At 41.6% G+C, this 25,879-nt stretch overlaps 1 protein-coding gene across 1 annotated transcript in view; it reads right to left on the reverse strand.

Moving 5' to 3' along the window:
- GAN (gigaxonin) overlaps nt 1–23,095 on the reverse strand; it is a 40,977-nt gene extending 17,882 nt beyond the window's left edge. Inside the window, exons 1-8 of the mRNA XM_035119938.2 lie at nt 22,624–23,095; nt 9,071–9,185; nt 6,983–7,333; nt 5,840–6,057; nt 3,801–3,922; nt 2,389–2,501; nt 1,282–1,431; nt 717–853 (exon numbers count right to left, since the gene is read on the reverse strand). Coding sequence (XP_034975829.1) covers nt 717–853; nt 1,282–1,431; nt 2,389–2,501; nt 3,801–3,922; nt 5,840–6,057; nt 6,983–7,333; nt 9,071–9,185; nt 22,624–22,787 — 1,370 coding nt within the window. The 5' untranslated portion in view covers nt 22,788–23,095. The remainder of the gene's footprint in view (nt 1–716; nt 854–1,281; nt 1,432–2,388; nt 2,502–3,800; nt 3,923–5,839; nt 6,058–6,982; nt 7,334–9,070; nt 9,186–22,623) is intronic.
- Between the last annotated feature and the right edge of the window lie 2,784 nt (nt 23,096–25,879).

Consider the following 25,879-nt stretch of genomic DNA (forward strand, 5'->3'; position numbering starts at 1 on the left):
ATTACATATTTCTTGTTATAATAATTTATATAATTGTTTTGATTTTCACATTGTATAGCTATCATGTTATGAACTTTCATTTGCATTCCATGTTGTAAACTACCCTGTTTGATGGACGGTATATAAATGTAAATTAGTAACAAAAACAACATCAAAAACAATACTGTGGTCAGTTAGGTAGACCATGCAAAGAGGAGGAGCCTTCAGCAATTGGGGAGATGTAGCATCTCAGGAAACTATCCTTGGTGCAAGAAATAAGGGTGGTTTATAAATACATATAAAGGTAAACGTAAAGGGACCCCTGACCACCAACTCTGGGGTTGCGGCGCTCATCTCGTGTTATTGGCTGAGGGAGCTGACGTACAGCTTCCAGGTCATGTGGCCAGCATGACAAAGCCACTTCTGGCGAACCAGAGCGGCACATGGAAACGCTGTTTACCTTCCCGCTTGGAGCAGTACCTATTTATCTACTTGCACTTTGACTTGCTTTCGAACTGCTAAGTTGGCAGGAGCTGGGACCGAGCAATGGGAGCTCACTCCATCGCAGGGATTCGAACCACCGACCTTCTGATAACCAAGCCCTAGGTTCTGTGGTCTAACCCACAGCGCCACCCGGGTCCCTATAAACACATATATGTGCCTCTATTTTCACCTGTGGAGCACTGGATGGTATGCAGGATTAAGGCAATGATACGTGTTACTAGTAATTTACTAACCTCCTCTCTTTTAGCGGACAGATAGCTGTCCACTGCTGGATCCTTGGGTCGTAACATTCAACAGACTCAAAAAGCTTGCCATACGAACCCCCGCCCATTGCATAGATCTTCTTTTTCATAGCCGCATAGCAACCAATCTTAAAAAAACAAAATCCGAAGCTATCATGCACCGTTTGTCACCTGGTTAATGTATATGTCACACAGTAATAATAGTAAGAAAACAAATAAAGTGAAGCACGAGCCATTTAAAATCAACATACTTCTGGGGGGGAGGGAGTTCTCTCACACATTAACCAACATATAATAAGTTTACCGTTCCTAATGCAATTTAAACAGAAAATACAACAGTTGGTGAGGTTAATGTTTTGAGCCATTATCTGGCTCAAGATTGCTCTTCTGGAATTCAACCTTGCTCTGTATCAGCTTGAGATTTAGCCACCTTTCTGAACTTAGGAACATGGGAAAGAAGTGTAGAAATGAGCAACCCAGTCAAGCAACATTAAACCAAATGCAGCAGTTTAGAAACAGTCTGAAAAATACCACCCTGTTTTTGCTTAGTTCCTACCTTCCTAATCATTGTCAGGTCTGGTTGCTTCGTCCAAGTCCTATTATAAATGTCATAGCACTCCATAGAGATGAGTTCCCGTTCTCCATCCTCGCCTCCCAGAACATATAACACTCCATCAATCTCTACCAAGCCAAAGTTGTGCCGTGCCTATTAGAAATAAGTAGAGTAAGATGAGGAGGTCAAATCGGTCATGATTAAATAGGCGCAAGATAGAGGATTGGAAAAACTGTGGAAAATATATTTGAAATTTACAGATTGTTCCCTTTTGAAGGAAAATTATATGAAAATGATTTACAGATGGTACATCACACCAGTAAAAATGGCAAAAATGTACAAAACTGGGTCAAATATATGTTGGAAATGCAAGGAAAAAGAAGGTACTTTGTATCATATGTGGTGGGAATGTAGAGAAGTGAATTGAAAAAAATGTTTAAAATTACATTTGTAAAAAAAACCAGAAGCATTTTTGTTAGGGATTTTAGGAAAAGACCTGCCAAGGAAAACAAAGAACTTATTTATGTATGCTACAACAAAGATGGAAGACTGATGAAATCCCAACAAAAGAACAATGGCAAGAAAGACTGATGAGTTATGCGGAACTGGCAAAGTTAACATACAAACTACGGGAGAAGGACAACCGTGACTTCAGGGAAGAATGGGAACTTTTTACAAATTATTTAAAAAGACAACAGAAATATTTTGACTCCTTGGCAGGTTTTGAATAAACATCCACAACTTTATTACTAAAATAGATGATAGATAGGTTAATGATATGTACAAATTTATAACATGCAGAGAACAATATGTATAAACAAACCAGAGAGGGGAGCTGAGGGAAGTCCATGGAGGGTGGGAGAGGGAGGGGTGGGAGGGAATAAAGGGGGGAATGTGATTGGATATATTGATTGTGAAATTGCTTTGGTAAATTTATTTTAATAAAAATATTTTTTTAAAAAGAAATAAGTAGAGTAGCATTTATTAAATTTACTTACAAAAGAAACTGAAGAATTTAACAGAAATAACTATCCTACAAAGATCTGATCATAACAAAACTGCAGAAATTGGGGTGGGTGGGGGCGACGGCTAATAAAAAGGCAGACTTGCCTCATTCATTGGTGGTAAAGAACTCCATGAATTGGTATCTGGATCATACTTTTCTCCAGAGTTTAAAGTGGCTTTATCTTCATCTTGCCCTCCAAGTACAAACAGGAACCCTTCTGAAAAACAGACCACAAAATGATTTGGAAATGCAAGTTGCACTGGTGGCACATCTAGCTGGTATTCATGAGAACTAGGAGCCTAGCTGGATCAGACCTGAGGTCTATCACCCACAGATGCCCACAACAAGGACATGGACGGCCATAGCCCTCTTCTGTGGTTGCTTCCCACCAAGTATTCATACTCCCTTGGAACATGGAGGTTCCAGAAAGCCATAATCACGAATGACCATCATGACCTTTTACCAGGTATCCAGAATTAGGGCAGTTACAGGTCCAAATCAGTGTTGATATTTCTTTCTTTTTGCTGCTTAGTATTTATACCTTATAATATATGTATTGCAACAGGTGAAAGGTGGCTTTATGCTTTATTTATTCTAGAACACTAGTTTGTGGTAATTATATTCCAATGAACATATAAAAATAAAAATGTTAAACTGGGAGCAGTTTTATTCTTCCATTTAGGAGATAACACACAGCAAGATTCCAGTTGTTTTAAAGCAGAACATTCTTGTAAGAACATGTTTAACAAGTTTCTACCAGATACCGAACAGGACTTCTAAGCTTATAAGAATACTTCAAAGCCATGGGTTTTGATACCAATTTTAAACCAATTAAATTCTTTCTTTCGATGCTTGAATATGTGGTGCAACACAGAAAGTCTGGCATGAGTGTAGTTTTCCTATTGCCAAGTTTGACAAATTTTATTTTATTTGTATACAGTATATACTATATGAGGAAGTTCCAAAGAAGTTGATAAAGATATGTTGTTGTTGTTTTGCCAATGTTATCTTTTGGTGCCAACACTTTGTCTCTCATGGAAAGTTCCCTGAGCTTTGGGGGGGGGGGACAAACGATAGATGCAGGGTCTACCAAATGTGTCACCAATCTTGACTTTAACTGAGTCTCCACCCTTTGGTTGTCCTCCAAAATACTTGAGAACATTGAGTATTTCACAGGTTATTATTCTCCACGGCTGTGATCCAAAGAAGCAAAACAAACAAACAAACAATAAATAAATATTGGCTTTGAAAACACATGGGTAGGCAAACTAAGGCCCGGGGGCCAGATCCAGCCCAATCGCCTTCTAAATCCAGCCTGTGGACGGTCCGGGAATCAGCGTGTTTTAATATGAGTAGAATGTGTCCTTTTATTTAAAATGCATCTCTGGGTTATTTGTGGGGCACAGGAATTCATTCATCCTCCCCCCCCCCCATATAGTCTGAGGGACAGTGGACCGGCCCCCTGCTGAAAAAGTTTGCTGACCCCTGAGTTAACAGAAACAAATAACTTTCCTACCTGCTGAAAGCACACCATGATTTATCCTAGGTGTACTTAAAGGAGCCAGTTCTATCCATAGCTGTCTGTTAGGGTCATAAAGAGGGCACATACACCTCATTACTGCTGATGGTTTCCGGGATCTGAACAGGAGAAAAAGGATAAATTAACTTAGCAACCTTGCCCATACAGCAAATCTTGATTGGAACCCAGCAATGCAGAGGAGATGGGGTTTCTACTTCAGTGTAGAAGCATCCATTTGGTTTGTATGCTTTATGCTGACTTTTGTGTGAGATTTAAATCCTTTTTGTGTGTGTGGCAGGAGGGTGGCACAATAGGTCAGGCAAGTCAGGAGAAGCTCAGTGGTAGAGCACATAGGTTGCACACAGATGTTGTAAGTTCAATCCTTGGCACTTCCAGGCCCAGCTAGGAATGTCCCCAGTTGGAAACCCTGGAGAACCTTGAGCCAGATGTTATGACCTGCTAGAAAAATGCAACCTGTGCTGTTGATAAAGATAGTGCAATTCGTACAGCACGTTGGCAACAAATATTCACAGTTGTTCAGAAATAATTTTACACCATTTATGTAAGCACTATGTTAGCACTAGTAGACGCATCAATGGCTCGAGACTAGACTGTTGAAGAAGCCCAGAAAACTGTGCTCAGGGAGTGTGCTATCCGCCAACCCCAACAAATCAGCCCCACCGGGGGCGAAACAGCAGCCTCTAAACTGCATGGACGGCTAGGGCGAAACGGGGATAGAAGGCTGGCACCCTGTGGTTCCTGACTTCTTTATAACTTCATCCGCTGGTTCATCAGCACCTCACAGCTGCTGGGAACAATGCTGAACTTTCCTTTTTCTTGAATCTTCTTGAACTTATTTAAAAAACAAGAAAAATGAAAAACTGAGTCAAGAATTTGTAAGAACCTAGTAAAATCTGATATTACAAGTTCACTTTATTTTAGGTAGTTTGTAAGTTTTCATGGCACTTTGTAAGTAATTGTCTCTTTCTCACAAATTTGATAAATGGTGTAAAATTATTTCCTGAACAACTGTGTGAATTTTGTTGCCAACGTGCTGTACGAGTTGCACTACAGATGTGATGACCTGGCATATCTATTCTGTCAAGCATGCATGTTTAGACCAGGTTTGTAGAGAGCCATAAGTCACTTGTGGTAAGTGACAAATGCCTCTAAGCAACAAGTCACAGAAGCTGCACATTTCCCTTCTCTTTTTTAGGCTACTGTACGTACAAGTACAGTGAGCAGGCAGTTTTTGTAGACATGGTTGCAAGGCTATCTGGTACTCCAGCACGGTGAGATATGGGTTATGCAGTATTCCTATAGAAATAAAACATGATTTGTTCCCTCTTAGTGTTTTGAGGAGGTGGTTTTCCACAGGGCTTCATACATTAGTGACTTAGAGAATAATTCGTCCAAATATATGAACTCTGAATAAGTCAGTCACCTTCCATGTTTTTCAGCTCACATACCTCTGTCTTTGGCCAGTTTACAAGTTCTTTGTGTTGAATGGATGTTATAAACATCTAAATGGTAGTATGTGTAGTATGCATGTCAAAGGCATATGACCCTTTGCTTCAGAAGAAAAATGCCCGTTTCCTTGCACTGGTAACACTGCTAATGGGCAGGATTCAAGGAACAGTGGGCAAGAAGGATAATAGGTGCTAACCCTGTTGCACAAACATTTGCACATTAACTTGCGTAAGAGTGCACAGCACTGTAGCAGGTAGGCTTTTGAGTAGTTTTCATGCATCCACTTGTGCAAGAGGTGGCATAACAGAAGAACATATCTGGAATTGGTTTATTTATTTTCCTTGGTCCAACCACGAAACTGCTCTTTTGGTGAACAGAAGAAACCTCCCACAAATGGAAGTGCATCTTTGGACACAACCCATAGTTATGAGGCATACAATAAAAATTAAAGCACAATGTAGTTTTGCAGCTTAATCTCAAATATAACCAGCAATAGGACACTTACTCGAGTATCATCCCTCTCCAACCCCCATCCACTTCTGAAATAGCATGCCTGAGCCACTTACACTCTTTCTTCACCACCAACAGTGACAATGCACTCCGAGTATCCTCTGGGTTTAAAAGAAGCTAGCATTGCCTCCCCCTGCTGTGGCGGAGTGAGTGGAATGTTGCTACATTCTTTGACAATCTCCCGTACCAGTGGGTCATTCATCATTTGCTCACGCAAGTAGGTAGCATCTAGCCCAGATACCCACACAGCTGACATTACATCCTTCATGTGAACCTGAAGAGGCAGAAAGATATTTCAGGCAAACAAACAAGCCGAATCATAAAAAAGCGACAAGAGCATATGGCTTTGTGGAAAGCTTATTTCTCAGAATCACTGCTTATACAACACCAGGATATACTGACTTGGAAGAGGAAGCACTGACATGAAAATGCTACAGCATATGCATTACTTTGGTAATAGTGGTACCTCGGGTTACAAACACCTCGGGTTACAGACTCCACTAATCTGGAAGTAGTACCTCGGGTTAAGAACTTTACCTCAGGATGAGAACAGAAATCGCATGCTGGCGGTGCGGCGGCAGTGGGAGGCCTCATTAGCTAAAGTGGTACCTCAAGTTAAGAACGGTTTCAGGTTAAAAACGGATCTCCGGAATGAATTAAGTTCGTAACCAGAGGTACCACTGTATAGAGGGCTGTCTCTATTCTGCAATAGCACATAATATCACTAGGTGCACCAATCAGCTTCCTTTAATCTAATTTTTCATTTTAAAACAAGTTCATAGTCCTTATGACTGAGAAAATAGGCTAGAACGTGAGTGAAGAATACCTTCCTACATCTCAGAATGCCAAGGGGCAGCTGAATAGTTGGGGCAGGACAGGAGTCCTCTATGCAGCAACTTGCTCCTCTCTATGACTAGGCATTGATAGAATTATACAAATTACTAAAATGTAGAATGAATTAAGGAAAATAATGTAAATAAAATATGTAAAGTTCATTGGCCAGCTTAATCTATATATGCTGCAGAATCCAGCTTTTCTTGGTGCAGAATGTCTGGGTACAGACAGAATGATGCTGGTAACATCAGTAGTCTACAACATGGACCCAAATCCCACAATGCATTGCAATTTGAAGCACCCAAGTACAATGAAGTGCTGATTATTTTTTCTGAAGCAGCATTACATAACTTCAAATTCTGTACCTTTCTTAACTCAGGGTCATGGGAGATCCATCTAATAACTGCTTCAAAAACATGTCTTTCATTCCCAACATTCAGCTTCTCCAAGGACAGTACTTCTTTTGCTCTCTGAGGACTCAGTTCCAGAAACTCCTCCGTACTGCTAACATCCCGGAAGTGTGTTTCCAGATATTCGGAGGCAAGATAATGAACATGACGCAGACAATAGTGTAGTGCAAAGTCCCGGATTCCAATACAGTTCTCAGCAGCAATGCAACCTTCCAGAAACTCACAGCACAGAGTTTTCAGGTCTGTGAGAAGCAATAAATCAGCAGCCTGCACAACGTCCTGGATGGTGTCTTCACTTAGTTTGATCTGCAAAAGGTTTATTTTGGAGGAGAGGAAATTACAACTAGTTCAGTTTCAAGTATGAAAGTGCATCACTAGTGTCCATTACTGCAGCGTTTCTCAACCACTGTTGAGAAACGCTGGCTGGTGTGCGGCGACGTGCGGCGACGAGAAGGGCGATTTGCACAGCGCTGACCCACCGGAAAGCAATATTTCTCCTCCTCCTCTTTCCCAAAGCTCAGTGCAAACGAGCCTGGCGGCCGCCAATACACCACACTAGCCCGCAGGAAAGCAATATTTGGCAAGTGTTTCTTACAGTCATAATTATAATATAGGGCGGCACAGAGTTAAATTTTTTAACTTTTTTAATGGTGGTGTGCCTCGTGATTTTTTTCACGGAACAAGTGTGCCGTGGCCCAAAAAAGGTTGAGAAACACTGCATTACTGCAACTAACTGTCTTCCCCCTTCATAGCTTGGTGGAGTTTTGCCTCTACTTTAGTGAGAAGGTTAACAGCACAGCACTGGAGAGGGAAGTAGAAGTGTATGCCATACTTATGCCATGGGCCTTCTTTCCTCCACCTTCAGTATACTGCCTGTGTCACTTGTCACACATTTACATATTGATCTCTGATATAAAGTGACTCCTGGAGTCAGAGGTAGGATGACTTCAGTATGATACTGAAATTTGCTTGTTGCAATATGTGGTGAGAGCCACTTCCTTACATGGCTTTAAGACGGGGATCAGAAATGTTCATGGAGGATATGTCTGTCAAAAGACACTAGCCATGACACCTAACCAAAACCTGCAGGTTGATAGGTGGAATACTTTTGCATACTAGTCATGGGGGAAGAAACATGAGAAGGCATTTGCATTCACATCCAGGATTTGGACTTCCTAAAAGCTTCTAGCTAGCCACTACGAGAAACAAGATGTTACACTAGTTGGATCCGTGGTCTCATCCAGCAGTCTTCTTGTGCCTTTACTGTATGTAAGAGCATGTTCACAATGTCTCAACTGTTAAAACACAGCAATGTGCCCTCTTGATAAATAACGTATGGATCAGCTTCCACCTCATTTAGCAAATTTTGCAAGAATCTCAGCAAGCAGCAGGGATGAGATGGTCCATGGGAAACTAGTCTGCAATCCACTACAAGTCCACTTCAGGAGTAAGGAACCTCCGGCCTGTGGACCAAATTAGGCCTGACGATTTGGTTAACAATTTGGCCTGCAAGGCTATTTCCCCCAAACAACACCCACCCACCATATTTGACATTAGGTGTGGGAAAGAGGCAGATGCAGAGGAACCATCAGGAGGCTTGAAGTGTCCTCTTAATTGCAAGTGAGGCTTGTTATCGATGTGGCTGATTGGCAGTGAAAGCAAACCCCATGGGATTGGCTGTGTTATTTTGGATCACCTGCAATTAGGAACTTTGTAGCACAGATCATCTCTGCCCAAAGCAGGGCTTCTTATTACCATTGACCTGCTGATTGGAGTTTACAGGAAGCCCCACTGGGATCAGCAAACCCCAAAGCTTGGACTGAAGCTGGCGATATAAAGGAACTCTTTCTGTTAGAACAGCTCAAGCTGCACTTGTCTTGCATGAGAATTTTTTTACTTTGGCTGGGATCTGACCTGCCACTCAGATAATACGTCCTGCCCCAATCTACTTTCTGCCCATTCTACTTAAAGGGTTTTTTGAAGGTGTAGATTATGATTAGAACTGACGTACAGATATGTAGGAATAACCTTGGAAACACAAACCTGACCACTGAAGATGTAGTCCAAAATCTCTTTCATAATATCAACAGATATCCCTTCAAGTTCAATTTTATATGTGGAGCCATCATCCTTTGGAGGATTATAGTTCAGCTTTGTTCTGAAATCAGAAAACATAGCTGTTTTTACAAAACGATTAGAACAAGACATAAACAAAGGAAGATCACATACGAAAAATTCTCAGCTTTCAGAATAGGTTTTTCAATTACACATGAACACACACTACTAAAGAGAGGTACTAAGAAAAGGAGAAAGCAGCTGTTTAAGTCTGTAGTATCACTTAATGGTATCAGCCTCTGGATGTTTAGTGCACAGCATAAAATTATTTCATGCCAGCTGTTAAATATAGGAATTTAACTCTGTTTTCTTATCAGGAATTTTGATCACACATTATTTCTTATTTGCTATGCATATACTCCCTAAATCTGCTCAGTTCACAGCACAGGATTTGTACCAAATTATTTCAAGTGATAAAAAGATAAAGTTTCCCAAATCCAATCAGATATAAACCTAAGGTTGCAAAACAATTCACACATTTCCTGGGAAACAACATTAATTAAATCTGCTACAGTGGAAATGACCACACACTAATCTGGATGCCTAAGGGAGACCTCACTTTGCCAGACACGATGAAAGGACTGGAATAGGGAAAGGCGTAAGTTGTACTGGAGCAGATATAAGGGATAGCCAGAACAAGAACATAATATACTTAGCAATGCCTGAATTGAATAGTCTTGATATATGCTATACTGAGACATTATTATCCATCCATTAGGGGCATGTGAAGCCTTAGGTCTGTGAGCTGCTGGCTGCAACTGGGTGTGGGTGTGTGCATTGTGAATCAGTTGGTCCTTGATTTAACCCAGAAAATCAATGCTCATTCCCACATGTCCTTTTTGATCTGGAGACAATGTCATTTTATTACATTCATATCTCATCTCTCTTCCATGGAACTCAAGGTGCACATGTGTTGTCTCACTATGTGGTCCTCACAGCAACCCTGTGACGTAGGGTAGGCTGAGAGGCAGTGACTGGCTCAAGGTCACGCAGTAAGCTTCAAGGCTGAGTGGTGGTTACAACCCCAGTCTCCCAGGTTTCAGTCCAATACTGTCTCTCAGTCATGTTGCAAGTTCCATCTTATCACAATGTTGAATCTTGGACAGTTTATGACAGGGCCTTTGAGGTTTTATGCCAACAGGCCTCAGCAGTAATGAAGTAATCATCTCTGCCTGAAGAGGCCCATGTAAGCCTATTCTCAAGGAGCTTTCAATGGCAACTGAAAACAGCTCAGGAAAACAAAACAGCAAGGAGAAAGAAATGCACAGCAGGAAGAGTTTCCCCCTAATTTATTCCCATTTCATTTCTTTTAGGAGTAAAACTGACTTGAAGGTTTCCAGATTTAAACAATAGGCTTGGTTGCCTACTGGCCAGTAGATCAACTCACAAGTAATGACCTGCATTCCACTTCAAGCAGAAAGCTTACAGAGGGTATGGTCACAAAGTTAAATCCATGCAATCATTTTGCTGAAAGTTTAACAAGTCTTGTTCAAAATGGCCTTTGTTTAATATTTAACCTTTAGTGTCTGTATATATAACATGAAGTGGGATTTGCGTAACACAGAGCTACAGGTGGTCTGTGAAGTATCTTTAGGAATCTCTCTCTTTAGCTATCTCTCTGTGTGTATGCATATAGGAAGAGTAAGCTATACAGGTATACTTCTGAAATTATATCTCCTTATTAAGGAAAGATCAGTTACCAGGCAGGATATCAAAACACAAAGTAAAAATATCAGATATACAAATCTATTACAAATCACTCAAGTAAACATTGAGTCAGCAGAATGCTACTGCTTAAGGTTGAACAAAAGAATGGTATCTTTTTCAGTAAACACTGTAAACAGTAAACAGGCACAAATAGGACCTGGAATGAAGATCTCATGCCTATATTCAAAGGCAGCATTAGCCACTTTTGGAAACACCTCAGGGTCTGTTTAGGTGTTGCAATTTAAAGAGAAGTCTCAGTCTGATTTGCGTCTCAGGCACACATACACCCCACTCCTTTACCACAGGGAAGAGGTAATTAATAATCCTGCTCTGTATCACGTGTTATCTTACTAATGATAAAGTTCAGGGCCCAACTACACTTGATGACAGAAGATACACAGCTTTAAATGACAACCTGCCTCAATTACAGTATACGTAAAACAATGGACAGGTATGGAATCGAAACTACAAAAGGAACACAAAGATTGAGGTGCTAAGCTTTCTCCACTTATGCCACTTTTACCTCCCCCTGCCACCTACTGTCCAAGGTCTCCCCCCCCTCCCCAAAAAACTAAGAATACAGGAAATTATCCTAGTCTGAAGAAAATCACCTTGAGGGGGCTGAAGGAGGGGCGTGAATAGCACTCTGTGCCAATGTTAGCCTTTTGCACTTTATATCTCACCCCCTCAGTTATTATGGGGGCAGATCCACATTGACACACACAGATCCAAAGCCATCAGGTACCCTTTGCTGCAAGTCAATGTAAATGACTGCAGATTTCTCTACTGCTGAAGTCTTTATGGTAGCTTTTGGTCTCAACCAACATGGCACCAAGACACAGTTAGGTTAACTTATTTCTATGAAGATTTGTGATCTGCCAGAAAACCATCCCCATGTTAACCTAATGAAGTATTGCTTAATTGTATTATATAAAAGATGACGAGCCATCATTATTGTTTTTATACCTGTAATGCTTCCTTGCTGTAAATTCTGCCTTTGGCTCATGAAAATGTTTCAGGGAGTATTATACCGTTATTCCACATCAACATGATACAGCACTTTAAGGTTAAACCCCTTCCCCATAAAGTTTTGTTCAACAAATTAACAAGGGTTTCTGTCTCCCCTCACCTTCTGTTCCAGGTCACACCCTAGCCCTTTGGCAGCGCACATTAAAGATATCAACTTTCACCACACCCTGCTCTGAGTGGCAATTTTCCCAAAAAAATTGCTTACGTATTTGTTTTCAGGTGCTCTGTACATGATGAGCAACTTCAGAACTCAAAGGAAATAAAAATAAATCCTTGCAACATCTCTGTATAAAAACCAGGGTACTGTGTCTCTATTTCTTCTCCCTCTCCATCCCTATGCTTCACTGAATGCATTGAGTTGATAATGGAATATTAAAAACCAAAATGCATGCAAAAAAGCCCTTTCTCCCTCCCCTTTTCAAAATTCAAAATGTAGCAGCTTGGTTGCTCTAAGGTGCAACCTATTATAAATATGTGACACCTTTGCTGAAATAATTGAATAGGGTGCCTATATGCTACTGGGCCAAGTCTAGGGTTTTACTTTATACAGTTATTAACAACTTGGATCTTGGCCTCTACATCCGTGGTTGTCTCTGCACTCAGCTGGTGGGGCCTTCCTGGCAGTGCCATATGTTCAGTATGGTGTCGTCAGAATTATCTTTTTTTTCTTCCCACTCGGCCCTTTCCAAGCTGAATTACTGTTTTAGTTTGCAGCTGATAACATATATGATGGATTTTTATTATGTTTTGTCATTCTGCTTCATTATTGATTTTATGTATTTTGTATACTCTTGTTAACTGCTTAGTTTATACTAAACAGCTTACAAATTCTTAAAATAAGGAATAAAAAAAATGGTTTTCAACTGGTGGAAAGCCAGCTTTTTAATCTTTCAGAATTTGTGAAGTCAAACAAGGTACTGTATTACTGTATAAAGTTTGCAATTTGTAGCATTTAATAGGCCAGAGCATGATGGCAACTTCACCTGGCAGCATATAATGGGTGAGACTTGCTTGCGCCTTACCTTTCTCCTCCTGCTTCCTCCCTTTGCACACTGGGTGCTGACAGCAGAGGGAACTGCAGCGGTTTCACCCAGCACCTCATGGGGCCAGGGCAATCCTCGTTGTTCCACCCTCCATGTGCTGGGCGCTGGCAGTGGAGGGAGGAGGCTGCCAAACTGAACAGGTATGGTCAGCACCCCACATGAATGACCACCCTGCAACATTCATCTAACCCCAGAATCCTCTGCCATGGAGCCCCCTGCATATTGCAGACACTAAAGGCATGAACTTGGAAAACCTGTTGTGTTCACAGCATGAAAATATGGTTATAGCAAATTAGGGTAAGAGCAACAGAGAATTTCTATCAAGGCCACGGGGTACATTCAGTGCAGCTAATGCACTTTCAATGTCATAAGAAAATGGGACTAGGAATTCCGCACAATTAAATGCACAACAAACACAAGACCTGCTTTTCTAGCAGGGCAGGATAAAACAAGAGAGATCAGCTAACACCTTCCTAAATTGACATTCCTTCCATTTGTATGCTGTAATTTCAGGGGCCACCCTGGACATTTTTCACAACTGAAACTGTATATATTACATGCAGGTCTCCCTTTCTGAACACAATGAAATTCCCAGGAAATCAATCATTAGGCAACTGTTCACATAATGAGCTGGCAATTTCCATTATTTCCTGTGGAGACATTTCTAATCCGTTATTTGTCCAATCTCTCCCTCTTTCATGGTTTCTTTCTGAAAAGGCTGCCGCTGACCAGCAAGGAACAAAAGTTTATGTTCAAAAGTAATCTTGAACAAATGTTCTTAGCTATATTTAAAGGATAAATAGGGGGAGATAAGTTTGTCTTTCAGATATTAATGCAAATTTGGATAACTAGCTCAAATAAAAAGGGTCTGTCTTCATTAAACAAACCACCACACAAAACCTCTGATCTATTAAGTTTTTTAAAAGTAATTATGCTATTTGGGGGTTTCAACTGCAACAGCCTACAAATCACATTAAAAAACCAAAATACAACCTAGTATGCCAAGATGTAACAGAAATGGTAATTCCACATATAAAGACAGAAGGGAATGTGCTAACCCATGTTGCCTAACACTTCCATTAGCCAAAAACACTCAAAGTAACAGCACGACTACCATTATTACTCACCCAGTTATGTTCTTACATAATCTCCAGAACTGAATTTAAATCTCACTCAGTCATTAAAATTAGGAGCCAAGTGATGCACACCACCAAATTTATGCAATGACTAAGGAGCTTTAGTCATCTGTCTTCTCACAAGCTTCAATAAAAACCAATCAAAATGCTATAAAAATCAGACAATGCCAAGTAGAAAGAAGAAAGAAGTCTGAGACAGAATAGGCAGGCCCACACCCTCTTTCAGGCACAGCAGATAGCAACAACTTTAGATCTATTTATGGTGCTTTTATGTTAGTATGTTTTTAATCAAGTCTTCTAGGAAGACATTTGTACATCAGAAATAACAAGTTTACAGCACAATTACGGTACTCAAGAATCATTTGAGCATTTTGGGCTAATAACAGGACAAAAACATTACATTAAGATGTAGAAATATTAAATCTATCTTTTAAGTATCAAGCACCTGTAAAAAGGCTATTTTAGGATCTTGGCAATAGGAATTTCACTAAAGAAGATATTTCCCTGACCCTGCAAACAGCAGCATTGTTAACTGTGACACTTGTGTCTTGAATGTAATCATAGTGTATTTGTAAACCTGATCTGGAAGAAGTAGAGGCATGCTAAAATTGTTATCACCTCTTTGCAGAACAATGCAGTTAGCAAGTGGGTTATCTGCAAATTATAAGCTACCACTTGGGCAATGATCATGAAGTAATTAATTGATATCATTTTTAACACACATGCTCTGTAGAAATGCTGGTTGTTTAATCATTCAGTTCTTGAAACATCAGATTTTAGAATTGTAATCCAAACAGTCTTACTGTACAACAAATCAGTGGGAACCCATGTTACTCTGCTCTACAGACCCACACCTAACAGAAATAGGCCAAGTAAAAAGAAAAAATGAAAGTCACCCACCCACCCCCCTCAGACAAGGCTCTCTATGGATATGCTAATATGCCGACTCATTGGCACACTCAGTGGTATCCAAGTCATATCAAACATATTTCCAATTTCTCAGAATACTTGAAGCACTGATTTAATATATGGCTAGATGTCTTATAAAATGAAAGAAAATTATTCTTATTATATCTTGGATATCTGAATAGTTTACACAGGATAAAAATAGCCTGAATTGTATTCTATTTGCCAACCACTAAACTCATACCTGCCCCTTTAGGATGTATGACAATACTAATAATTAGCATCCGTATAGCACATTTGAATGTTCAAAGCACTCTTTGCACATTAGTTTCTTATAATTCTTACCACCCAGGGTGGTCCATTTGCCGCCTAAGGAAAAAGGGAAAGGTGCCCCCCCCCACTCCTCCTAAGACTTGCTTACTGGGGTCACACAGCTGTGGCTTCTGGCAAGACTCATGGAACTCTTGTGAGATCTCATTGGAAGCCACCACTGCAGCTGCAGAACCATAGTAGAGGTGGGAGGACACCACCCCACAGGTGGCAGAGATGAAACTAGAACCTGGCTGGGACTTACTCACTGGCTGTGTTTGTACCTTCACACTAAGCCTAACCATGGAGTAGTACAAACATGCTGGTTCCTGAAAAGGAGATCACATTTGTTTTACCCCTCCCTGGGCTTTTTAGGCCAGCATAACACAACAACTAAGCCCAAGTATTGTTTGAACCCAAGATCATGGTGATGAACTTTCATCTTTAACCACTATCTGTAGCCAAGATTTGTTCTATGGTTAAGCAGGAGAGAAAACCCCCAGCTTTGGACAGCACACTAAACCAAACTGCGCTCACCTGTTGTCTTGCACTGACCTAGAGTCCAGGGAGAAACAAAGTTGGTGTGAGCTCTTCTCTGGGAGCCAACACATTAGCACAGTCATGGTAAGCCACATTCTATCTTATTGCAATATATGAACCAGGACTGTTATTTTGGGTTGGATGATATGGTCATATTATCTTGGATATAAAGGGAGGCTGTTATAGCCATAAAGAAAATAATGAAATTATAATGACAACTAGGCTGAGATTATCTTGCAAACAAATATGGCTTGCTTACTCAATCTAGATCCAGCATTAATCGCAGAAGGAGCATCCATAGGTGACTAATCCATACATCATTTTGCTGACTATTCCAAGTCATTCACAGGTACACATACTTCTCTACAAAACTGTGAGCTACATCAACCTTTCCCTTTGTTTTTTTCAAAAACAGTAACAAACACACATTCCAAAGTTCACTGATCTTGGGATGAAGAGAAGGTGTTCTTAAAAAAAAAAAGTCATTGCCAGGGGTTCTTGATTCTCTTTTGATTCACTTCCCTTTCTGAATCAAAATTTTAAAATGTAAACAAATCCAAGCTTGAAGTAAATTAAGGGGTGTTGTCCCAGGATGCCTAACTGTATAAACAAGTGCTTCAATTAAAAATTATAATGTCTTATTACTGTTGTTGTTGTTAATAATAATAATAATAATAATAATAATAACAACAACATAGAAAACCAATCACTGAAACAGTAAAATGTTAATAGAATTAAAACTATATGCATATATAAAATCTGTTTAAAACATACAAATAATTACAATAAAAACAGTATGGCACCAGTCCTTTCATTAAAAGCAGTCAATTCTTCCCAGCTGAATCTGAAAACTGTTGTTCTGCATCTTTTACCAGCATCTTTGCAAACCTAGCCATTACAGTATCATAGGTACAGACATATCTCTATCAAGTCCTTATGATTTCTAGCAACTGTGCAGCTGGGATTTGTTCTCAGGCAATTTTAATTCTCATTCTTGTCCCCTTGCTTCAGGCAACAGGCTTTTTGTCTGGTTCTGGCCTCTCCCTTTCTTAATTAGACATGTGGGCTGACATTCATTTTTCATCCATCAGCATTTCCATTTCCCCATTATGTCCAGGGGCACATTACATATACTTTAGCAAAATGCCCTATTATAAAACATATCTTCAGGAGGAAAAGTTTCCTTACACAGAATCCTGATGCATTAGTAGGAAACCCTTTTGGTTTCAAATATGCATAATGGATTTCACTGCAAAAATACCCTCTAAATTATGCACAGTTATCCTTATTAAACCAGCGCTACCAGAATACAATAACCTTCTAAATAAAACCCTTCCTTATAATTTAGTAATATCTATAAAACACTAGTTTTAATAATCTAGCTAAATTTAAATCTTATTTCTGAAATGGGAAAACAAAACTCTGAACTAACTTGAAAATGCAGGGGTTTTCTTCTAGCCTGGGTCCTTTGCAGATAGAATCATAGAACTGTAGAGCTGGAATGGACCTTGAGGGTCATCTAGTCCAACCCCCTGCAATGCAGGAATCTCAACTAAAACATCCATGGCAGATGGCAATCCAACCTCTGCTTAAAAACCTCCAAGAAAGGAGAGACCACAAGCTTCCAAGGGAGTCTGTTCTTCGCCTTTAAAGGACATTGTAAATATAAATGATATACAGTAAAGTAAAACTTAAAATAAATAAATAATTCATATGCTGCATTTCTGTTTGCCACAAACAATTAAAGGAATAGGTCCTCTGCTAGGCCAAAATACTATTTACTGTTCAATGAAATTTGCTTTAGTTTAGCTACTTTCCATGTTTACAGCAGGTAAAATCACATGTTATGATAAGCAGCTATTTTTAGAAAAAGTAGCTACACAGGTCCTAGATCTGGGCTGGGACTGCAGCCCATGATAAAGGGGTTAATCCTTTCCTCTCACATAATTTCCATCTGAAAATCCCAGCCCAGCCGCACAACTACATGCAGTAGAAAGCACTTTCAGGAGAAGTAGCAGAGGTGAATGTGGTTTTGTAAAGGTGTGGCACGGAGAGGAACAGGGTTGAAAGCTCTTCTCTGCATTCCTGATTAGGTTCCCCAACAGCTCCTTTTCTTACACTACAGGCAGTGCTAAAACACTTTAAAAATGTACACCTGGCATCAACTAACATGCAGTCTGACTAAAAATATGCATTTCTGTTCCCTTTCCAGTTACCATTCCAACAAATTAAAAAAACAAACCCTATGCATTAAAAAACACTTGCACACTCCTGCACCCACAATAACTTATTCAATAAAAGATCTTATCTTGTCCTTCTCGAATTCTCTGGAACAAATGTAGATACAGATGCCTACAACCATCTACAAATATTTTATTTGTTGTTCCTATTGTTGTCCCTAAAACTACTGTGTGTGTTGTGCCAATAAAAAACTACAGAACTCTTTATTTCACTAGGCATCAATACTTTAGCTCACTAAGGCTAAAGCTGAACAAGTCCCACTAGATAAACTAACTTTTCATGTTTCTGGACCGATACTGATTATAGTGAAATGTTTTTATATATTGTTATAATCAATTACTGGCTCATTTCTATCTGATGCTAAAATACTGTCAATTAAAAGACTGCCTATGCTAGGCATAATGTTTTTGATTTCTCCTGTGAACTCAAGCTACAGACTACCACAGTGGTTAAGGATTACTAACTGAGGCTTTAGAAGACACCCAAATACTGTTTAAGGTCAACACTAGTGCATTTTAGAGCATTTAAAACGCAGCAAGGTTGTTTCCTCCTGCTTAATTTCAAGTCTCATTGACATGCTGCTGTACACACCAGAGAGGGGGCAGGGATGTCTTCACCTAATGCGTATTACCCATTTATTTCTCCATGCCTGCAACACCCCCCCCCACCCTCCTATTCATGAAGCTGTCATCTGTGCATGCACAATGGCTGTCACAAATGTACACACCTCAGCTTAACAGCTGGTTTGAGTGGAAATGCATCAAACAGCAGTATTTCTCAAGAATCTACAAAACAGATACGTATTGTGACTGATGTCATATGTCAAGGTAAAGGGACCCCTGACCATTAGGTCCAGTCGTGACCGACTCTGGGGTTGCGGTACTCATCTCGCGTTATTGGCCGAGGGAGCCGGCGTATGTCATATGTACACAGCTTTAAACACTGGCAGTGGGAATGCACTAGAGCAGGGGTCCCCAAACTACGGCCCCCGGGCCGGATGCGGCCCAATCGGCCTTCCAATCCGGCCCGCGACGACCCCCGCCGCCCGCTGCCGCCGCCCGCTCTCACGGCGCGCGGCGCAGCGACGATCTAAAAAATCGGCAAAAAATCGCCGAAAATCCTTTGTGCGCATGTGTATGGGCCTCTCCCGACCCGGAAGAGGTCATTTCTGGTGCACTTCCGGGTCGGGGGAGGCCCATACGCATGCGCACAAGCGATTTTCGGCGATTTTTTCCCCGCCCGTGTGCGTGTGCGCATGGGCGCGCACTCCCCCGCCCTCCGGCCCGCTGCGCGCGCACTCCCCTGCCCTCCGCGCGGTCGGCGCGGCGGGCACCGGCCCGCCACACGGTAAGTCTGGGGACCCCTGCACTAGAGGCAGAATTATCGGTAATGTGCACATGGCCTCAGTATCTAGGCTGCATATTCATTGGCAATCAGCATAACATGACATCAAATGTGTTGGGAACAAATTTAAATACAGTAATTTTAAAGCAAGCTTCTTCTTTTTCTACACTTAAACCAATAAAGGAGGATAGTAACTGCCCTACAAGCTGCCAGAACCATAAACTATGTGATGAAATGTCAGTTGTCAAAATACCAATATTTAACAAAGCTTATTTGTCATAACACTTCAAAAAGAGGCAAAGTGGCCTCAATGCAAATTATGCAAAGAGTGATCATTAAATATTCAGCATGCATTTGATCTGAAACTACTTCCCTACTATCAAAGTAGGGAAAGCAGAGAACAATCTAATGCTGAAAATGTTGCGGACAGGCCTTTCCTGCTGGGTCAGGCAGCTGATGATGATGAGCTTATTTATTATTTCCTCACAAGAAGGAAATAACAAAGCACCACACACTCTCTCTAAGGGTGTCACTGTATTGTGTAAACACCAAGTTGCATATTATAATGAAGGATATCATTTTAAAGTAAAAATGTCCAGTCAGCTTTTAGACAGGTGTGTGTTGTTGTTTTTAAAGCATATTTAAAACATGTATTTAAAATGAAGCACAGGAAGTACATAGTTAAAATTATAAAGACAGCAACTTTAACCTTATGCATAAGTAGTGCATTTGCAAGATATATGCAACAAATTGTGAAACTCCCATCTCTACTATTTATTGTCATTCTTAATAATGTCAGTTTTCCCTTCTATAAGCATAACAGAACTTTTTAGCACACAAAGCATGAATCTCCCAGGTGGCTGCCTTTCAGTTAGTAATTTCAAAATCACCCCTCACCATGAAAACTGCCACTTTCTATTTTTGCAAGAATCTGTTTATCACATCAAACAGGGGATTGATGACAGTGATATCAATAAGTAATGCGCTAACTTCCTGTATACCTCTATAGCAAAAGGAAGCATACATGGCTTGTGAGCATGAATTTGGCAATAACCTCCCGACTGTGGCAAGCACTCACCCCCAGAAGGTACACACCTGTGGAATAGGTTCCATGACTATGCTTCTGCCTCCCTTTCTGAATCATAAAGTACATCTACATGCTTTCTCCTGTTTACAGCACAATGAGATTAATGTGCTTTTAAGTAGCTCAGAAATTTGTAAAAGGCATGAAACACAAGATGGGGTCAGAATGACAGCGCTGAGCTACCCAACTCTGTGTTTCTCTGTATGGATGTATTTGGTGTTTTATTAAAACAGTCAGGACTTTGTCTCTACTTTTTAATGTATTCTCTTTCTATTGTTGGGGAAATGTGTGGATAAGAGGAAAACAGCAGGCCAGGGCAGGGCTGGGGAGAGAAAAAGGGAGTGAGTAGCTAGGTTGTTAGCTAACCAACTGGGTGAAGAAGAAAGGAGAAAACCCATGAAAACTAATAAGGAGAAAGATTTGAATCCATAATGTGGTGGGTAGTTAATAGTCTTGTTCCTGTTACAGCTCCTTTTGCTGTTTTAATCATTCATATACTCTTTATCTAGTTTCCCATGGTCCCTGGGCATAGTTTGGAGGGAGACTGAGCAGTAATTTTGCAGAAGTTAAGCAGGTCTGGGCCTGGTCAGTGTCTGGATGAGAGAGAAAAAATAGGAACTGCAGGTCTCACTTTAGTTCTTTTGCAAAGCACTGTGACTCAGTGGGAGAGCATCTTCAGCGATCCCTACTTGAAACCCAATGGAGTTGCTGCCAGTCAGTGCAGACAATATTGAGCTATGGTCTGTCTAAGGCAGCTTCCTATGTTTTACAATGGAAGGAGGTAACAACATCCCAAGATTACTAAATATGGTCTGTTTATCTGTAAGGAGTATTAACTATCCAGAGTGGTTAAGAGAGTGTAAAAAAAATTCTTCCACCTTTTAAATGCATGCTTAAGGGAAAACAAGCCAGGAAACACTTTCTGTCTGTCATATAGCAGTTTAAAAAGAGAGAGAGAGCTGGCAATGCAGTTTCAAGAAGAAGTCTTTGTTCTGTCAAAAGATATGGGGCTCAGCCATGGGGTTCAAGCCATCTTGGAAGTCTTAGTTCTTCAATCCTGAAGATGTGTTTGTGGCAGGTTGCAATTCATCTGTGTTAAGAAAGGACACTGCATATTCTCAGGAAAACTTTCCTCATAGTCAGGCAGAATATTTTAAAAGTTGTTTATAATACCAATCATATCTAAAGGAGACCTCCGTTTTTCATAAAAAGTATGTTCTCAGCATGCACGCACACACACACACAATTAGAGATGGCCATCACTACCATCACCTACTTCTGAATTTCCCAGACAACTAACTGAAAGCTGTTGTCAACGGTGGTCAAGAAGCTACATGCCTCTGCGAAGCTCACAAGCAGGAACACATTTTAAGAAACCATGATGAATCCTGTCGGAAAGATCAGGACTTGCAGGTCAAGTTTCCAGAAGCATCTGGTTGTTACTGTTGGAAACAGGATGCTGGGGCTTGATAGACCCACCCTGGTTTCATCCAGCAAGGCTCTCCTGCTGTCCTTAGCAAGTACTGCCTTAAGCTACAATTGGAAGTCCTGGTCCAACAAACCAACTGTTTGATTCTTAAAACTAACAGTGTTTTTTAAACAACAGGTGCTACCTGGCAGGTTCCCAGAGACATCTCATCACCCCGTTGCTGACAGAGAGCAGGACCAAGGACTCCTAGGGCTCAAGTTCCTTACTGAGGAGCAGAAGGTTCGCTATGCATGTGTCCAAGGCAACCTTCCTCCTTTCATATTTCTTGTGTTTACATCTTAAACTTTCCTCCAAAGAGCTCACTGCGGCCTACATGGTTAAACCTCTCCTCAAAATTTATCCTCACCACCTTGTGAGATAGCTTCGACTGACTGCTCCAATGTCACCCGCGGTGCTTCGCGGCCAAATGTGGATCTGGACCCGGGTCCCGCCCCTACGCCCCCAATTTTAGGCGGCCGCTCTAACCGCTACAACGCGCTGCCTCGAGCCGAGCTTGCCAGTTAAGGCCGAGGTGGTGGTAACAACAACAACAACACGCGTGTCTTGCGCATGTGCAGCCAGGAAATGCTCTCCCCCTCCAAGCACACCCGCCTAGTGCACTCTGCACATGCTCGTGGGGTTAAGTGAGACCCAATGAAGAGGCCGTGCCTCACCTGATGTAAGGGCTGGCGGCCGCCAGGATGTTGGTCTGCACGGGGATCTCCTCGCCCTCCAGCACCAGATGGGCGTCGCAGAAGCGGCCCTCCTCGCGGAAGGAGCTCAGCGCCCTCAGGAGCCGGGCCGGGTGCTGGGGGTCCGACACGGCGCTGCTCGACATCGCGGCGTCCCCAACCGGACGGAGCCCAATTCTTAGCAGCAGGAGTTAAGGGGTGGTGGTCGCCGATGCCGCCTCCTCCTCCTCCTCTTCTCCCTTCGCGCCTTTTCCTTTTCTCCTCAGGGGCCTGACTCCGCCAGGCCAAGGCGGCCTTTCTCCCGCTCCTCTTCCTCCCGCGCCCAGCAGGCCGGAGCTGCCTCCGGCGCCTCGCGTCCTCTCTCTCGCCTCAGCCGCTCTCCGGCTCCTCGCATCCGAGCCGGTGCCCCACCATACATCCCAGCCCCGGCTCTGGCCTTGACATCATATCCTCGCGCCGGCCCATCCCGGCTCCGCCTGCCGGGGAGGAGGAGGAGGAGGAGCCGCCGGAGCCGCCGCCGGGATGGAGGGGAAGGAACTGGGCAGGCTGGACGAAACGGAACACCACGCGGGATGACCGCAACAACTACAAGGACATCATATACGCTTTATCCTCTCTACTGGCGCGGGCGCAAAGCAGGGCGGGCGCTCTGCTTATGGTCAGAGGCACCAGGGCGACTCTCCATCTGCCTTGCGCTAAGCTTGCTCGTTTAGGTTATGTGGGGGGAGCCATAACCTGTGGCCCTCCGGACGTTGCTGAATTACAATTGCCCAATTGACTAATTTTGGATATAATGTAAATGGAGATTTGGGATATACTGTAATATACAGTAAATGGAGATTTGTAAAAGATGCAGGAGGAAATGATTGACAATAGGACCCACAAAGGGGAGGAGGGAAGTCCAGGAGATTCTATGGAATATTGTCTTTGTGTTGTATGTTGTGATCGTAAAACTGTAATTTGAAAAAAACAAACAAACAAATATATACACAGTATATACACAGTGTGTGTGTGTGTGTGTGTGTGTGTATAAATTACAAATACGATTGCCCCTGAGGCCGTGTTCGTGAGATTGATGGAAGCCCAGCAACAACATCCGGAAAGCCATAGGCTATTATTTATTTATTGTAGTTGTTTCTAAACTGCTTAATATTCAGAATCTTTAAGGGGCATAAGATTAGCCAGCCATGCCCAAACTCCTGATGTGTGGAGTGAGTGGAAGATACACTCTGAACATGCTCATAGCATTAAGCAACAAATAATGTTCAGAGATTTGCAGCACAAACCTATGCATATTTACTTGTAAGTAATCCCCATTGAACTTAATAGGACATACTTCTAATTGTGCATAGGAGTGTGTTGTTATATGCTGAGACTATGCATGTATTCTTTGGAAGAATGCTGTTGTAAACATCAGACCTGGATTAAATGGTGCCTGGTGTCTTCAGCGCCTCCATCCATTTGCTCGACTTTATTTCAGAGTTGGATCAATGTTTTGTATGCATGATTTATCTTGCCATGTAAGACAATGATTTTTCATGCTAAAGTTATAAAAATCTGTATTGTGTAGCATGAACCACTCCATTTCATCACATGAACGGTGGTGAAAATTGCCGCGGAAAATTCACACTATTTCCCAGGTGAACAGGACTGCAAACAGATTTTTTAAACATAGAAATGAGTGCTAGTTCCATTCGATTCCACTAGATTCCCAGATGTGACTTTAGCATCATGTGAAAGATAAGATAAAATGCAGAAATTGTCAGGTAAGGAAATGTTGGAAAAAGGGAATAAAGTGCTGTCTGAATGCAGCCCAAGTAATTTCACAGTAGACTCATTGAAATGAATTAACAGGTTCATTCTTTTCAGTGGGTGCATTCTGCATGGGATGTAGTTGAATACAACCCAATTATTACACTGGCCCCAACCAGAAGTTGGGCATTTAGTATTGCTGATCCCATGCTGTGGAACACGCTTCAAAGAGACATTTGGCAGACATCTCTTAAGACTTTTTTTTAAAATGTGGACAGGCCTATGCAGCCAATTAAACTTTTCTTGAGTAGCCAGTCTTTTTAATGATTGTTTTCTGCTGCTTTTATTGGTTTTAAAAATGTTTTTACATTGCTGTACACCACCCTGATGTTTTATTAAAGGGTGGTACATATGTAAATAAAACCTGTGTTTGCATTTGGACATGTAGGCCCATACTGAAACTTGTACACATAAAGGAGGAGGGATGCAATCCTCACCCTCAGGCTCATTCCCAAACATCAAAAGCCAGGGGATATTGTTGTTGCCCAGGTGAAGTCAGAAAAGGAAGCCTTTTATTTCATATCTATAGCCAATGGCCTGCATGGGTGCATTGGAAGTTCAGGAAGCATTTGCTGCCCTGGGCATGCTGTAACTCACAGGCCTTATACCTTGCCACATGGGCAACAATGCAGAGATTTGCAAGTTCTTAGTGCTAGTTCTGGCAGCTATCACCATAGCGCACCTAGAAGTTGATGTGGAGTGATTTAAAGTTTTACATTTTGTACCATTTTTATCTTTTATTTTGCTTGTGAGCTCCTTTGGAAAGGCATTTGCCCAGAAAACCAGCCTAAAATATTTTAAATAAAAAGAACAATTAAATAAATCCTAAGGCTCATCCTATATCAGGGCAGGGGCTATTTTTTAGCCCAAGGGCCACATTTCATTATGGAAAACTTTTATGGGGGTCACAAAACTTTTGTGAGGCCAGTAACAAAAATGAGTAGATTAATGTAAATTTAGCTTTATACGGAAGGCTGGTTTCTACACACTCACACTCACCCCTCTATCTTCCATCCAAGCAAGCAAGAGCCATTATCAGAGATAGAGGACATGTTGCAGCTAACCAGAAACACCCAAGGATGGTGAGGGATGTAGCTGGGGAGTCAGTCCCAAAGGCCAGATAGAGAGGCCTATAGATTCCCCCACCTAGACCTGAGATTTCCCCACCTCTGTCCTAGATTCTGAGGCTGGGTGTTGGAGTTGACCAGCTTTTAGTATTCTAGTTCCCACCATAAAGCGCGAACTTTGATACTCTGCATCTGTCTATAACATTACAAGAAGCAGACATTAGGGGCAGGATTCGCCTAAAGAGCCCTGTGCAAAGATTTTGGCTTGTGAAATGGGGCTTTCCCCCTCTCCTTCCCCAAAATTGGCTCTGGGTGGTCAGGAAGACCCCCCCAGAACAGTATTTAGGGATTACAGAGAG

Source organism: Zootoca vivipara, chromosome 6 (assembly GCF_963506605.1).
Source record: "Zootoca vivipara chromosome 6, rZooViv1.1, whole genome shotgun sequence".
NCBI lineage: Eukaryota > Metazoa > Chordata > Lepidosauria > Squamata > Lacertidae > Zootoca > Zootoca vivipara.